Below are 16,680 nucleotides of genomic sequence, written 5' to 3'. Positions count from 1 at the left end.
AAACTCTTTATAGGCAGTTGAATTAGCTGTGACCGTTTTTTTTTTCCATCATGGGAAAAGCATTTTATCAACTTCTGCCTTTTCCATTCAGCTTTTAATTTGATAAATTCTTATTCAAACTCAAACCCAGCTGTGGTTTGGGTCGGTTTTCATCTCTGCTGTTATATCTTCTCTGCGTCGCTCTCTATCCCTCTGTCTCTCTCTGTCACACTGTCAACGTTTGCCCGTCCATCTGCCAGGTGGACTGGATATAGAATTGATATTTGCTGTCGTGACGCTGATGCCGCTTGGACAGCATGATTCATAGCACTCTTTCACTCAGGCCATCACCTCAGCACCATGTGCCTGAGCGCTGAACAGCGGCGTCACTTACTAATCTTTGTAATTCCCTTGTAAGATGTGTCCTCTTCACCTTCACTGCTGTCCAGCTGACTGACAGAACGTGATTGGCAGCAGATCCCTCACAGTAGGAGCCCAGTCACTGTAAGAGGAGCTCAAAGAAACAGCCATGTGTGTGCATCGCTGTTGACCTGAGATGTAAGGCGATATGTACAAATAGCTGATAATCTGGTCACGTGGCCACTTCTTTGGGTGGAATTGGGAATGAGATTGCAACTAATGATTATTTTTATCAGTAAATCCATAGATTTCTTTACCGATGGGTTAGGGTTATGGCAATGTCAGTCTGTCAGTCCATCCACCAGTTTAGTCCCAACTGAAATATCCCAACAACTATTGGATGGATATTGTCATGCTACTTGGTACATAGCTCAAATATAGCTTTTTATATATATATATAAAATCACTCAATAGATGCAGTTAAGGGGCTAAAATAAATAAGAGGATAAAATGAAATAAGGGTAAAAATAATAATAAGAGATTAGTTTAATGAGAAAGGGGCAAGGAAGGAAATAAAAATGGACAGGCGTGAAGGAGGAATGAAAGGCAGAAGGCAGTTTTATGGAGAGGAAAGGAGGGAGCAGTAGAGCCAGTGAGGGGGGGGGGGGGTTGAGGAGTGTTAGGGAGTATGGATTAATGAATGTAAAGTTATGTAAAGTTATTTTACCTGGATGAGAGTCTGTGTGCGTCTCTTCTAACCCCTGCTCTTTTAAACTCTCTCCTGTCTCTCATTGTCTTTCTCTCCTCCCATTAAGTGCGTTCTTGTTGTTTCCTCCCTCTCTCCCTCTCCTTCCTGTTTTAATCCACCTCAGTCCCACTGTGCTGTCCTTCTGTCTTCATCTTCCTGTCTTCGGTCCTCCTCTTCTTTTCTTGCAATCCTCATTCTTTTCAGCTCAATCACTCTCCTGCTCCCACCCTCTCCTCCCCTCCTCCTTGTCTCACTTTTTCTACTCACACTAGTCATTTCTCTTCTCCTCCACAATTTCCTCCTCCTCATTCCTGTCTTTACCTGAGCAGCTTCTCCACCTCCACCTCCGCCGCTCCCACTGCTCGGCTCCTTTTCTTCTCCTTGAAATCATTCATGAAAGTGTAATGTGCATTTAAACATTTGTAAATCACAGTCATTTTGTGCCATTACCGTAAACAAACAAGACCATTACAGGAAGATTTGCATCTCCTGCCGGCCTCCACAAAGCGTTTGTATTACGTGATCCTGGCTGAGGGCTGCCATTATTTGTGCAGGAATAGGATTTTTCTTCCTTTCTGCCTAAAATGAACCAAAAGCATTGAGAGTTTCTGGTAATGGCAGATGGTGGAGGGATTCAAAGAATGATGGAGAACATTACCTTCAACATGTTTATCCTTTCAGCATCTATCAGTGGGAAACATGTTAATACTGGCTTTCATGCTTTTAAGCTACTACAACACAAAAAAAAAAAAAAAACATGGACTGCAGTAAAGTGTATTTTAAACTTTGATTTGAGTGTGTAATGCATTCAGATTGGAAAAAAAGACACACAGAAGTAGCCAATACTGCAGTATGTAAAATGAGATCAATTCCTGATTCACTGTTGATTGTTTAGGCATGTTGGCTCGTGACAAGCTTTTGGAAATGTTTGAGATGTTTTTGTTTACAATGTTTATTCCTATTTATTTGCGACTGTTCATCTCATTTCATTGTGTTTGCTTCCTCTGTGCTCCTTGGCCTTTTTCTCATTTTATCAGCCTTATCTGGTTTATGGTTTTCTCTTGTAAAGCACTTTGTGGCATTGTTGAGAAAAGTGCTGTATAAATAAAGTCTATGATTATTACTATTATTATTATCACATCATTAACAGAGGTCAAAGACACACACTCTCCTCTGAAGAGAGGATGGACACCGACTTGTAAACTTGTTTTCATCCACACACACACACACACACACACACACACACACACACACACACACACACACACACACACACAAACTCACACACGCTTGTTTTCTCCACGGCGCCCCAGGGAAGAGGGGAGGCTTTCAAGGCGACAGCGGAGCCTTCAGTCAAGCAGAAAAAAGGATTTTTTTTATTATTTTGGGCATATCCCAAACTAAAGTTGACGTTTGTGTGTGTTTTTGTAAACGGGTGTGTGTGAGGGTGTTTGAAAAAGAAAGACAAAAAGACGGAGAAGTGGAGGAAACACAATAAAGGCTTTTATGAAACCAGAAAGGGCACATATGGACTTTCCAATTCCATCCTAATCAACTGCTCCGCCACACTAAATCCATCATTTGTCTTCCTGCTTTTGGCTGAATAATTACTGTACGTCCGATGCATTATGATAGATAATGTGTTGTGCAGTCCGTAAAGTGGATGCAATGCTACAGAGAGACTATAGAGAGTGGTGGGAGTGCACAGTGAGGTTCCCCACTAGAATAACAGACGGCTATTATAAAGCAGCACAGAGCCATTTTGTCCTGATAAGACACACTTTGTCCAGGCTCTTAAGCCTTTGAAAAGTGGAATACACTTTGCTGTCCTTGGATGAGAGTAGTCGCCCTCAGTCATGTCAATTTGTCAATTTTGGCCTTTTCTCTGTCAATGTTTCTTTTTTCTGCCTTTATCGTCATCCATTTAGTGACAAATTGCTTCTTGTATCTCCCTCTCCCTCTCTCTCTTTGTCCGCCTCTGTCTCTTTCTCTCCGCAGGGAGATGAAGTGCTGACTGTCATTAAAACTAAGGCTCAGTGGCCGGCATGGCAGCCGCTCAACCTGTAAGTATCACTCAATGTCAGCTTCACTAAAGGGAAACGGCACTTTTGGGAGAGATATGATTGAAAAGAAAATGTGAGGGAAAAGCAGGAAATTGTGAAGCAGCGATGTAACGCTGAACGATCAGCTTGCATTTATGTATCCTTGGTGTATTTATTTGGTCACAGTTGTGATGAGCAAAAACAACTTTAAGTTTTTACTTTTTCAAGTAGCATGAATGATTTTTTTTTAATCTGATTGGTGCAATGTGTGTGGACAGACATGAAATACAGTTCTTAAACATTATGATCACATCACTTCCAATAGGCGAGCAGGCAGTTAAAAGCAGCTGCAGGCTAACCCTGTCAGCACGTCCTGCAGGGCTCTGTGATTCAGCAGGAGTTACAATAACATATGAAAATAACATCCAGTGGATAACATTAGCAAGCCAGGCTAACTATCCTCAGATTTCAGAGGAGAAAAAGCATTACATGTTTTCTCCGTTCTCCCAAATGCTGAATGTTCTAAAGGTCAAACATCATAAATTGCTAAAAATAACAGAACGCACACTATATATTACATGGGCTTGTTTCAAAATGGAAAAATGCATCTTCTATTGATGTTTGGAGGCTATACAGGGCTGTGACGTGCTCCAGCCACGAAGACTGTCACTGTGCATGAAACATAGTTGCTGTGTGCACCAAAACATGCACAACCCCTGCAGTACCGGTAGTTCACATTAACTCAAAATGTGAGGAGTATTTAGATTTCTGTTCGACTTTAAATCCTTTTCTCCCTGACCAATGGAGCTATTAAATTTTACATCAAGTTGACCATGAACATGTCATCCACACTGGAGCTCTTGATGGATGACTTGATCATTTATTCATCATGTTTTCTGGATGAAAGCCTGCTATTAACGTCAGTTCGGGGATTACATCCTTCTCTGCAGGTAGAGGAAATTGTGTAAGCCTGGTTTTCTAAAATGTTTTGGTCTGGCGGTCAAGCTAAAAACAATGCTGATGTTTTCTGTTGATGAAAACAAAACAATACATGACACTTTCTGCAGAGAAGCTGAGTGCTCCCTCAAACCAAGATTAGTCTGGCTTTATTCTGCAGCAAAGAATGAAAATCAGATGCTTGGCTTGAAGTAAACAAAGATATACAAAAAAGTTGTTCAGTGATCCGTAATTTACATTAGATTACAAATACATCTCCAACATTTGGGCTGGATGATCAACACGGAGAATACAAGACACAGATTTATTTAATTTTTGTGACAGAATTCTTTGACAGTGTGAACTTTCCGTAAATCACAAACACATAATCTTCATTGTGTGCGGTATCAAATTCCTAATTAGCAGGATCAATGCAGTACTTAAAAGCTGGAACATTTCTGACACGCTCAGTGAACTATGAATTATCATTGAAACTCAGATACTCTTGTATTATAATTTGTGAATTTTAGAAAAACTTATTCTTAATTGTTTTATGATTCCCTCCTTTATGCAGCTCTTAAAAGCCGATCCGACTTGTTTGAATAGTCACACACATCACAACAGTCACACATCCTGTGCACTCTTTGGAATTAGTTCAAGAGCAATTACAAACTTATCACAATTCTAGCCCTCAGCCCTGCATGAGCACACACACACACACAATAATAATGTACTGTATCTTTCACCAAACATCTGTTTAATTACCCCTCCTAGCGTTGTCTGTAATTTGTGATATATTATGCCACTATTATTTTCACTAATGAGACCATTCACACACATGCATGCGCACCCACACAGCCACACACTCGCTGCGAGTATGAAATATTAGCTCATTTTGTTCAATTTCGCATGCAAAGTGTCAAGTTAAAACAGTCGTGCTTGCACTTCTGTCTCGCTTAAGACATCATAATTAAGACGCCAAGGACTGTTTTTTGTAATGGTAGTTGAAATTACCCTGTTAAATATTTCTTTTTATTTTCAGTCGGTTTTGTACATTCAGAGAGAATATGTTATTATTCACTAATTGGGTATTTCGGAGCTTCAATTATCGAGCAATTAGCAGAGCATGGCTCAGGTCAGAGGTCGTGACATCAGAACTGACCATTTTGCAAGTAATTAACAAAACTTTTCAGCAGCAGAATGCTGAGACATAGGAAAATGTTTCTCCTGAGATGATAATAAGTTTGTCTCGTTAAAATAATGTATGAAATGGAATCTATCTATCTGTTTGTTTCTGTTGCACGCCGCTGTGACCAGTCGAGCTGCTCCGTCAGCAGAGTTTTCTGTGGACCGGACCCGTCACCTCATGTCCTTCCTCACCATGCTGGGACCCAGCCCGGACTGGAACGTGGGGCTGTCTGGAGAGGACCTCTGTACCAAGGACTGTGGCTGGGTCCAGAGGCTGGTCACAGACCTCATACCCTGGGATGCAGGCACTGACAGTGGGGTCACATATGAGGTAATCTGTGCTAATTGTAATGGTAAGTTCAAATGTATGTTGGCAGTGGTAGAAACCTCAGTTCATGGTTTTATGGGTCACAGTCAGAGGTCAGTGGTCAGTACTGTTAATGTTGTTTAGGCTAGTTAACCTATATAAATTTGCCATCTAGCCAAGTTAGCTGGCCAAAGCAGCAGGCCGTTATGTCGTAAAAGTTGAAAACCTCAAAACTGGCCATTGAGGGTGTGTTAAATCACTGAATACAGCATCACGCTGTGTGGTAGAGACACGTTACCTGTGCTTTTTTTCAAGGTGCACTGATGAGGTCACTGCTAGAGGTAAAGCTGTTGCTCTGGTTTGGGTGTTATAATCCGTATACTGCTCACTAGCTAATGGCAGCATTTCACTTGACTTCCACCCGTCTGTTCCTGTGACAGACTTCTCCTTTAGTTTCCTACATCCTCAGAAAGAAAGGAGCTCATCCATATTCACCCGGTGTTTGGAGACTACAGCAATTTATTTATAGTTTACAACTTCATGAATAAGCAAGGAGCTTATCCCTGCTGAGGGGAGGTGGTAAATACCTTTCAGAAACTTCCCGAACATAAAACCTCACTTCTTTCACTTCAGCTCGGGGTGCGGATGCATTCTCGTCCATTCTGGGCCTGTTTTCAGCCTTTCGTCAGCCTCTTTCTTTCGTCTTCTGAGCCCTCTGACCCACACTGACGCGCTCTATATTTGGATTTTGTCCAGTCAGTGTACGTATGTGTATATTAAGTTATAAAATGTGATTGTAGTGACAGTAATGAAGGCACATAGCAATTCTGCTGCAGTTGTACTGAGCATATTCAGAAGCAAACCTCCTCAGCTGATCTAAATGGAGGATTTGTGAGCTATTGTTTCACATGTGCTAAATGTATGTGAATCAGTCTTTGTATATATATTATAACGCTTAGACGTGGCTGTTGCTAAACTGATAATGTATGCTTCCATGTTCGTCTGAAAACACAGTGTATCATTTGTTTGAAGTTTACCATCAGGAAACACCTGCATCCTACTGTACAGCCGGCATTAAAACACTGCCCCCTACAGACAGTGACGTGGAAGAGAAACACAAAGACTTTGTAGTTTCTTTGTGTTTGCAGACATTGCAAATTAAGTTGTTGTTTGTAATTGTCTCCAGCCGGTGATGGCTGTCTTCTGTTTGGTCTCATTTCATACGACATTTTTCACCAAAAGTCAAGGGAGAAACTTTTAGTGAGCTTCTAACTACAAAGAGAATCATCAGCAGTGTTGTTCCAGCACAGTCGATGAGGCTGTAACTTCGTATCTGTGCCACCATGTCCTTTGTAGATGTCTTCCTTTTGTCTCATTCTGTACGCCGGCATATATTAAATGAAAAGTTGGTTTGAAACTTGAAACAACAATGTAGAGTTAACCTGTAAGAACAAAGGGAATGATTCATGTTTGTCATGTGTTTTTATCTTTTCTCTCTGTAGAGTTTTTTTTTTTTTTTTGAAAGCTTATAACGCATGGACACACATGCTACCACACACACCTGGAAACAATTCCATGAATCTCTCATTAAAGGGCTGTTAAAATGGATATAAATGATGCATAGTGAGATCAAACAGAAAAGAGACCCCGGACCAGATGGCTCGTGGGAGAAGCAGCGACTCCTACCTACCTCACTCACTCAGAATGGAGTATAAATCAATGCAGTTATTGTAATGTTATTACATTTATTATTTTTAGTTTGCATTCGTAAATTACTGCTGCTTTACTGTTCAACCCCCCCTCGAGAAATCATGTTGTTCTCTTTTTAAAAGCTTGTTTCACAGACACGCAGGCACAATGTGCTGCTATTGGATTAGTATTCCAGTCCCCCAAATAATTCCCATGCCCTAAATTTTGGCTGTTTAACTTTGATTACTCTAAGCACTGCTCAGTGGAAGACTGTCTTCCCTCAGGCGTATTTGATACTCAATATACAAGAGCAGATGTTTTCCTCGAGGACACTACCCATTCCAACCCCAAGTCCATAATTTGTACAATGCTAATGTGGGAGGGTGGGACTAGCTCCCCTTCAAATCATGACCTGATCTTCACCTGTCGCATCTTAATTGCACACGTCCGTTTTCCCCTGATAGTTAAACACCTTTAGATGCACATTGCGAGCTATAAACACATCGAGCGAGGGACATGACAGTGAAAACTGAAAAGCCTGTGTAGTGCTAAAATCTTCCTGTTGTGTTGTTCAGTGCAGCAGGTGTGGATTCTGCCACCATGTGTCTTACTTAGCTCAGAAATATGATGTTTTCCAGCATTTACTGAGGGCTCAAACTGTTCCAGGGGCATTAGCTCTTTTACACATACGTTATTCTATCTATCTAGTATCAAACGTCATATGTCTGCCGGTTGAAACAATGATCTGAAAGACACTAAATGCTCCGTAGAGCTGAGTGGAACTGCGTCAGGTGATGATCTTTTGTGGATTCATTACTATGAGCAACATCGTCCACATGACACATACTCATTTGATCCTTTTGTAATATAAAAAATATAGATTCTTATACATTTGTATGCTGTACTTCATGTCTAATTTGCTCACACCCTGTTTCCCTGCCTGTTTCAGTCGCCAAACAAGCCCTGCATCCCTCAGGAGAAGATCCGACCCCTGACCAGTCTGGACCACCCCCAAAGCCCGTTCTACGACCCAGAGGGAGGTGCAATTACACCTGTAGCCAAGGTGGTGGTGGAGCGCATCGCCAGAAAGGTACAATGTAGTATGTAAGACTGTATGTGTGTGTGTGCACTTGCACTTGAGTGCAATAAAACGATTCGATCATTAGAAATGACGTGACATGGGTGGAGCTGCGGTAAGTTAGATTAAGTGTGGATGTATACAGAATATCTTTTGATCAACATGTTCATGATAGCTTTTTACAAACATGTTCAAACATGTTCGAGCAGACAGAAGCCGCCAAAGACGCCTGCAGCTCCCTCTTCATAGCTGTCTTGCTAACTGGTCGACACGTACTTCAAACACATTTGTACTATTTTGTAAACCACAGTTAAGCATCACCTCTATAACCTGCACAAGTAACTGTAATTTCTGTATTACTCATTGAATTTTCACTCACATTATTTAACATGTGGGAGAAATATCTGATAATAAAAAAGTACAGCTCCAACACAACAATAAAAAAATTTGATACAACTTTTTTCTTTCCTCATTTTTATATTTAAATAACATCTGCTGCAATTTTAATTAACTTACAAGACTACTATCACAAGCAAATTAACTGCAGTGTATATCTGTGAGTTGGCCAAACAAGTCATGATTATATTTGAGTATTACAGAGTAGTTTCTGGTATAACAGTAATACCTATACAATATTAGTAATACAATACAATAATACCTTACGAAATGTACATTAAATTATTTTTTCTATAAAAAATGTAGGTTGTTTACTTGCAAGGCTACTGTTGAGAATAAAGGAACCTTTGCAGACCCTCAACAGCAAGCAGCTGCATGACTGTGTCTGATTGTTTTCATGTTGAAACAAGATGACTTTGTGATCATGTTTTTAAACTGTGCAAGCTTTGTAGACCAATAATGTAGGACAAAGGTGGGCAAACCAAATTGCGACTGTAATTGTGGTTTACAGTAGATATTTTTCTCAAATTATTCAGCCCTCCTGTAACCATGTTAACACAACACACAAAACTCGAGGAATATTGTCACCTGCACAGCCCATGAAGATCTACGTAAGACAACAATGTAGTGACAGTTTCCACAGCCAATGGCCGAGCTACTATTTTTAATGTCAAAAATGAAGTTTCATGCACAAACGCTGCTGTAAGAAACTCTGGGTACGTTTTTTGATACGCGTGTGTCAGTTTGTGACCCCATTTCTTTGTGTGTGTGTGTGCAGGGAGAGCAGTGTAACGTGGTCCCAGACACCATAGATGACATCGTAGCTGATATTGGACAAGAGGAGAAGGAGGAAGGTAAAGGAAATACAAACATGCACACGCACACACACACGCACACACGCACAAAACCCCTTTCCTTGTCATGGTTCTTGAGGAAAAGCCCCTAAACAAGACACGATGGATTAACTGGGAAGGCTTGATGGAGTGTGACCCTGTCATTACATGATATTGCATTCCTGCATGTTTTTTGAACTTGACTGTTTCCTCAGTTCATTGAGTGTTTGAAAAACATTAATTTTAAAGGAGCAGTGTGTAAGATATGGCCAGTAACTGTGTAATGGGTTGCAGAGATATCTACTGAAGTTAGCATGCTAGCCGGCTAACTCCAGCCTGTCCTGTCTCATAATGATACTTTGTACACCCGTTTTCCTTATTAAACAAAAAAAACCCAACCTTCTGAATTCAGTTTCTCTCTTTTACCGAACTAAGATGAGACTTAAATACCAAGTTAACTCATCATAAAAGACACAACAGAACCGTCTTTCCACTGTTGCAACAATCACCAACTCTGGTTTGGTTCTTTGAGTTAGAAGTGAAACTATTCCAGCTCCCCCCCGTTACTTTAGAGCAGGCATCTCAAACCGGTTCCATAAAGGGCCGCGTGGCTGCAGGTTTTCATTCCAACCCAGGAGGAGCACATCAGGCCAACCAATCAACATCAAGGGATCACTTAGTTGTCAGCTGAAGACTGAGATCAGCTGATTAATTGATTCCAGCCTGGTGTGTTCCTCCTGGGTTGGAATGAAAACTTGCAGCCACGCGGCCCTTTATGGAACCGGTTTGAGATGCCTGCTTTAGAGTGACCTTCGACAGGTGGACAGCCCTCACACATTATACCTTTAACTATCGACTTACAGACTGAGCACATGCTGTGGGGATTCAGTGCCTTATGATGCTCAAGGACACACACATCGCTCATTACAGGCACTACTGGTGTAAGTAGAGTCTCAGATGGGCTCAGGTCAGACAGCCAGACCACACATCTGGCGGAGCTTCGTCTGCATCCTGCTGTGAGAAGGTGGGCGCCCCCCTGCTGCAGAGCACCACACTGTCTGGAGGGCGTCCTGTCCTGATCGAACATGCCTTATTCTGTGATGCATCACAGATCATGCCACTTTGGACAATGATGTTTTAGCACTACTGGAGGCAGTGAGCTTAGCTTAGCATAAAGACAGGAGGCAGGGGAAAGCTGCTGGCCTTGGTATCACCAAGTTCAAATATATGCCAGAACCTCTAAAGCTCATTAATTAAAATGTTATATCTAGTTTGTTACGTGCTGTAACTATTTATTGGCCCAGCCTCCTCTGTTTGCCCTTTGTGCGGATAAAGGATGTCACAGTTCCTGGGCTGAAAAAGAAAAACCTGCAATCATGTTTGGCAAATTATCCACCTTCAAGTGTAGCTGGTCAGAGCTGGTAAAAGCGCTTCTGACTTGGGAAGTGCGATCAGTGCTGTGACCTTTGTTATAAGATGAGCTGTTCTTTACGTCCTTGTTAACCTACACACAGGCTAAACTGGTGCGTGATGGTGTTTGTGTTGTGCATGGGCGCTCTGTGCTTGTTTTTACTGTAAGTGGCCTTGAGCAGGGCGCATGATTTTGCCCAGGCAGCAGAACTCTTAACAAGGATCTCCCTCCGCCTAATAAATGTCCTCCTCAGTCAGTCATAGACCGTTTGCTTCCTTCCCTCCGCTTTTATCCTCCTCTCTTACTCGACCTGCTATCTCATTCTCCCTCCTTTCCCCTCTTCTCTTTGTGAGATCACACTACGGAGGTGCGTATCCATTCTGGTCCCCTGTGGTCCTGCGGGAGCTTCACTGCATTCACTTACACATCACCCCAACTGTCCTCTTACCTCCCTCTCAGCGTCTCCGGCTCCTCTCTTCCTTCATTCGCCTCTGTCATTACACCTGATCCCAGAGAATTGGACCCACTCAGGTTTGTCCCTGAGGCCCGACGGCATATTCTCTCCCACCTCTCCTCTCATTTTCTCTGCCTCTCTGAACCCCCGAGAGAGCATTATTAATTGAAGCAAGTAGCCCCGCTGCTTCTTGTAGCTCTGCCACCGCTGATAATTGGACAAGACATTCACAAATCACACTCTCCTCTTCCTCCCTAGCTCCATCCCTCCTCTCCGTCCTCTTCCCCTCAGATGTCACTCTGTGGCCTCTTGTGGTCCAGTGCCTTCAGTAATCACCTTTGGATATGATGTTAAAAAATCTTTGTCAGCTCAGTTCCCCGCCCCCGCCCTACCTCTTCACTGTGACAAACCAGCTCAGCTGCTGCAGGGGAATAAAAATGGAAAATGTTTTTTTTTTTTAAAGCAAATTTAACTGATAACCGCTAACAATGTGATTCCATCTCTGAATCAACAAAAGATTTGATCAAAAATAGCAAAGTGCCTCTTTTTCTTCTTCCATTTATTGAACATCCCTATGTGTCTCCATCTCAGATGACACACCGGAGACATGTATCTACTCAGGCTGGTCTCCTTGGTCGGCGTGTAGCAGCGCTACATGTGAAAAAGGACGCAGGATGAGGCAGAGGATGCTGAAGGCCCAGCTGGACCTCAGCGTGCCCTGTCCACATACTCAAGATTTCCAGCCGTGCATGGGACCGGGATGCAGTATGGAGGGTAAACACACACACGCACACACACACACACACACACACACACACACACACACACACACACACAAAAACACAGATAAAGAGTACAGTGGCTGTATGAGAAGTTACTCGCCTGTTCTTACTGGAAAAGTAGAAGTAGGTAGGTCCTTGAGCAAGGCACTTCACTGTTGCTATGACAGTGGTCAGCTAAACTTGCACTTGCAGAGGTTCATTTATAGAATCACATAAATCTAATTAATGGAAGATTTGGAAGAGAACAAGCTTTCTCAGCCAATTTTCTTTCAATAAATAACAGTTATTTGGTCGTGTGGAAGCACTTCCAGTAACACAGCCGAAGTAAGAGAGCAGATCATTCTTTATTTCCCTCATTACAATGAATGTAAGTGCTCTTTAATTCTCTGTGAACAGGCCCAAAAAGCTTTAACTCACTATCACATTAACGCTCATGAAAAGCAGGAGCATGTCATTTGTTAAATGCCCATTTGAACTGTTGTTGTCTGGCAGCTACCAAAGTGACTGTTAGCTGCTGTCAACAACAGCATGGTGAAAATATAAATATGGTTTAGGATTAACACGTCTGCTGCTCTTTAGCCACGCTAATGGTGATGCCCTGGTCTGTCCACCATGTTGTCCAGTTTGGACTTACACAGTAACAGTATATGAAAATATTTGGTACATTTATGCAAGATAGACATAATGTGTAAGGCCAACAAATCTTTTAGTGTTATATCAGTGTACATATCACAAACATCTGGCTAAAAATGTCCTCCCTAAGCCGATGCATATCATAGTTTATACCACCAATCAAATCAAATGCCTCGGAACGTTGACTTGATTGTGCTTTGAAGTTGTCATGGCTGATGCAGCCTGTGGAGACAAACAAAGGCCAAACACTGCTGCACTCAATGCATGGCGAAGAGCCGATCTACCCAGCTGAGTGGTACATATGCTGATGAGTCTTCAATTAGTGCCCTATGAAGCTCAACTTACAGCGAAACTGAGGAGGCAGTCACAGGAGGAGGGTACGGCCGAGGAGGCTCACGGCACAGATAGGCAGATAGATATTCACAGATGGTAAGAGGATGCTGATGTGGGTTTTGAAGACAGCATGAAAGCAAAATTGTAATTGTTCGTGCATATGTGTTTTTATGTAGAGTATAGCTTTGTTTTGCCCTAAATCATTAGATTTATCAAGGAAAACAAAATAGGAAAAGCAGACTAGTTATTTACACCTTAATCTATTTACACTGTATTTTGCCTTGTACAGGAGTGAAGCAAAATACATGCCACCTCCAACACTTCATTTGCTTTTTACAGATTTATTTCCATTTATTAAAAGACATGCATTTTGGCTACTGACTGTTTAGACCATTTATTGAGGCACTGATGACCCCTCTCACGAAGGAGAACACCTTGGTTGCGTATGGAGGTCCTCCTGGTGGTCTACTGGCTGGCACATGGATTGTCTTACACGGTTGTCATTTCGGGACTTCTTTATGTGCCAAGATGACCGTGTTTGACGTTGTAGATCAGATGTGTGACGCAATCCTGTCTCTCCTGGGAATATCTTAGCCTTCACCCATCCTTTGAGAGGTTCCCCATCGTCCACATGCACAAGATTACCCGAATAGGAGACTCTTCCACTCTGGCTTGCAAGTTTCTGGATATATTTGTATGTTACCCTGGTTCACTCCTCAACACCAGGGTGCTAAGAAATAATCCAGTGTTTGTCACAGGCTTTTACCCTCCAGCTGCTTACTTCATTGTTGTCGATGGGGGATATTTCATGTCTGACTGAACCAGTCACTGTCATTACCCGACACCGGTAGCCAGAGAGGGGCAGACCACTCACTAAGCCAGAGCCCATTCCGTTATAGAGAGGGTCGAGGAATCTTCTTCAAAGCCGTGGAAGTGGATCACACCTTTGCTCGCATCGTGATTGTTGTGGGTGTGGTGCTCCATAGCATCTGCATCGCTGCTGGGGACATCCTGGGGCCAGCTGAGGAAGAGGATCCCGTGCCGCCACCACCACCTGTGCGAGGGGATGAACATGAACAGCAGTGTCAGCCCCAAATCAGCGTCAATCATCTCTGGAAGATCAAGATTATTTCATTTTGTAATGAATTCAATTCTTAATGATTATGTTGCACGTGCAGCAGAAATGTCGCGTTTGAGGTGGCGGTTCTGAAAGAGGGGCTTCCCTTTCTTTTTTTTTTTGACGTGAAGTTCAGCAAAAAGGGCAAGAAATCGCACATTTTGCTCGTATAGAGCAGCATCCCTTGCGTGCTCCTTTTTATCCTTTTTTTTGAGGAAGGCCAACATGCCCCCACCCCTACTCCCGGCTGGGAGAAGGTGCTGGACTCCTCCTCCATTTTTGAAGGCTTTTCACATCCAGAGGATGAGGCTTCAGCAGCAGTCTGGCCACGTTTGGCGCCGAGCAGGTATGGCATCAAACCAAGACCAAGTAGCTGCTGTTACTTCACAACAGTGCGTGCCTGTGCTGGTGGGGGGGTCTTTCGACTCCTAGTAACACCAGAGATAGCAGAATGTAACTGAAAGAGCACAGAACGCACAGTGACTAATAATGGAATAGTCTTAATTGTTACTAGCCATTCAGCTTTGTGGTTTATCTTAATTGGCTTCACTTCAAATGTTAAAAGTTAATTAAATGTGTGAATAACTAATCAAGAGGGACGTTACATTAGTAGCCAGTGTAAGCCTGTTTTAATTGTACCACATAGTATCCACCAACACTAAACCACAGAGCCCGGCCGTATGTGCTTTAACTTCTGCTTGTAGGCGGTCAGTCACCTGCCCTTCAGCCCAAATTCCTTCACCATCTGCTTGCAGCTCCAAATTAGCTTAATTTGCCATACCCAACATTTTAACACCCACATGTACTTCGACCCTGATTTGGCTGCAGTTCTCTTCCAGCTGAAGAGAAATGCTTTAATAACCCTTGGCCTTATTCAGGCAATCTGCATCTGTGACTGACAGTACTTAAATGATGGTCCGTGACCCTTGTTGGTCATGTTGATTGTGTTTTTTTCATGAACAGCCAGTTGATGCCCCCCCTGAGCAAAAAAGACTATCTGACCACAACCACGGTTCAGGAAGTGAAAACGCTTCGGTGCAACAGTAAATAATGTTGCAACAAATGAACAGAAACATTATGAAGTTACAGTAGCTTTAGCAAGGGGACAGCCATCTGGACAAAAAAGAGCAAAACCCCTCAAAACAGCCGAGTATAATTTTCTTATTTAGCAGCTCTTTATGCAAACTGATCAACCACCTATCCCCCACTGCCTTGTTATTAATAGTGTACAAGATATACACGTCCAGCTTTCTGTACATACACACAAGAACTAACACGCACTTTGTATCAGGGGACACCTCTGAACTTGTTTAACTCCTCAGAAGACATGCTGTGTGATTTTAGTGTAAAGTAAATTCCTTTGGCCTTCAAAAAGTTAAAAAATGTCATTTTGCCGCATAAACACAAAGACACTGATCCTGTCCTCTGCAGCCCTCATCACACAAATAAACATCAAAAAACAAACACTGCATTTCTTTTGCTGTAATCCTCTCAGAGTTTCCTATCAACAAGATCAATGAACCTTCAAAATAACGAGTAGACTAAAGCTCAGGTGTTTATCTCATCGAGACTCGAGCAGAGTCAGTGACTGTGGATGGTTCTTTCTGCCTTAAACTGTCTGGATGAAGACGCAAAGCTGCAGCCTCATTTACATTTCTAATAATTCTTAGTGAAATTAATTTATTCTGAAGTGTAATTGCGCAGCCATTAAATGACAACTAGGGGTTATTGTTGTGAGGGATTACACAGTGTTTGAAGAAACAGGTAAAGTAGAAGGAAACAGGTGGCTGCTTTGTGATAATCTGGACACTGTGAAGGCTGATGCTGCTTGAAGAACCCAGTGTCAGCTCAACGTATCTGAGGTTGCTGAGGATGTGTCACAAAATACAGTAAAGCCCTAATCACACAGTGTAAACATTGGTGATTGGACGCCCTAATTACTTCAGTGAAACGTAACAGATTATGTGGATTAGCTGAGAGCGGCCTCCTGTATCCAGGATGCTTAAACCAGGATTTGATTGTGTTTATCTTTATCTTAAGCGACTAAAAGAACTCAACGCACCATGCTTTCATTGTTGTGTTAAAGATAATGGGAATAACAGGAGGACTGTGTATGTTCGGGAAACTCATTAAGCTGCAGAAACAAAGTGAACATGCAAAGACACAAGCGTATTTAACAAAGCGGGGATTCACGGTTCCCAGTAATCCCAGCATCAAAGATGATGACAGATGTGTTTTGAGCAAATTAGCGTCAACTTTTTCAAAGGAGAAACTTTTCTCCCTGGTTTTCGTCAGAGTTGACAGTTTGATGCTGTTTCGCTGCAAGTAACAATCCAGGATCGCGCAACAAACACAGGCGGTAAACCCGGGGAGTTTGCTGTTGTCCAATTTCCA

General features: G+C 42.4%; 1 protein-coding gene across 1 annotated transcript in view; it reads left to right on the top strand.

Moving 5' to 3' along the window:
- The window catches only part of LOC121607566 (spondin-1-like), a 90,798-nt gene that overhangs the window by 67,418 nt on the left and 6,700 nt on the right, over nucleotides 1-16,680 (top strand). The window contains exons 7-11 of the mRNA XM_041938437.1: nucleotides 3,086-3,150; nucleotides 5,383-5,584; nucleotides 8,199-8,339; nucleotides 9,502-9,577; nucleotides 12,013-12,195. Coding sequence (XP_041794371.1) covers nucleotides 3,086-3,150; nucleotides 5,383-5,584; nucleotides 8,199-8,339; nucleotides 9,502-9,577; nucleotides 12,013-12,195 — 667 coding nt within the window. The remainder of the gene's footprint in view (nucleotides 1-3,085; nucleotides 3,151-5,382; nucleotides 5,585-8,198; nucleotides 8,340-9,501; nucleotides 9,578-12,012; nucleotides 12,196-16,680) is intronic.

The sequence above is a fragment of the Chelmon rostratus genome, chromosome 6 (assembly GCF_017976325.1).
Source record: "Chelmon rostratus isolate fCheRos1 chromosome 6, fCheRos1.pri, whole genome shotgun sequence".
In the NCBI taxonomy this organism is placed as follows: Eukaryota; Metazoa; Chordata; class Actinopteri; order Chaetodontiformes; family Chaetodontidae; genus Chelmon; species Chelmon rostratus.
Note: the sequence above shows the minus strand (reverse complement) of the source record. Positions and strands in the feature narration are given on the sequence as shown.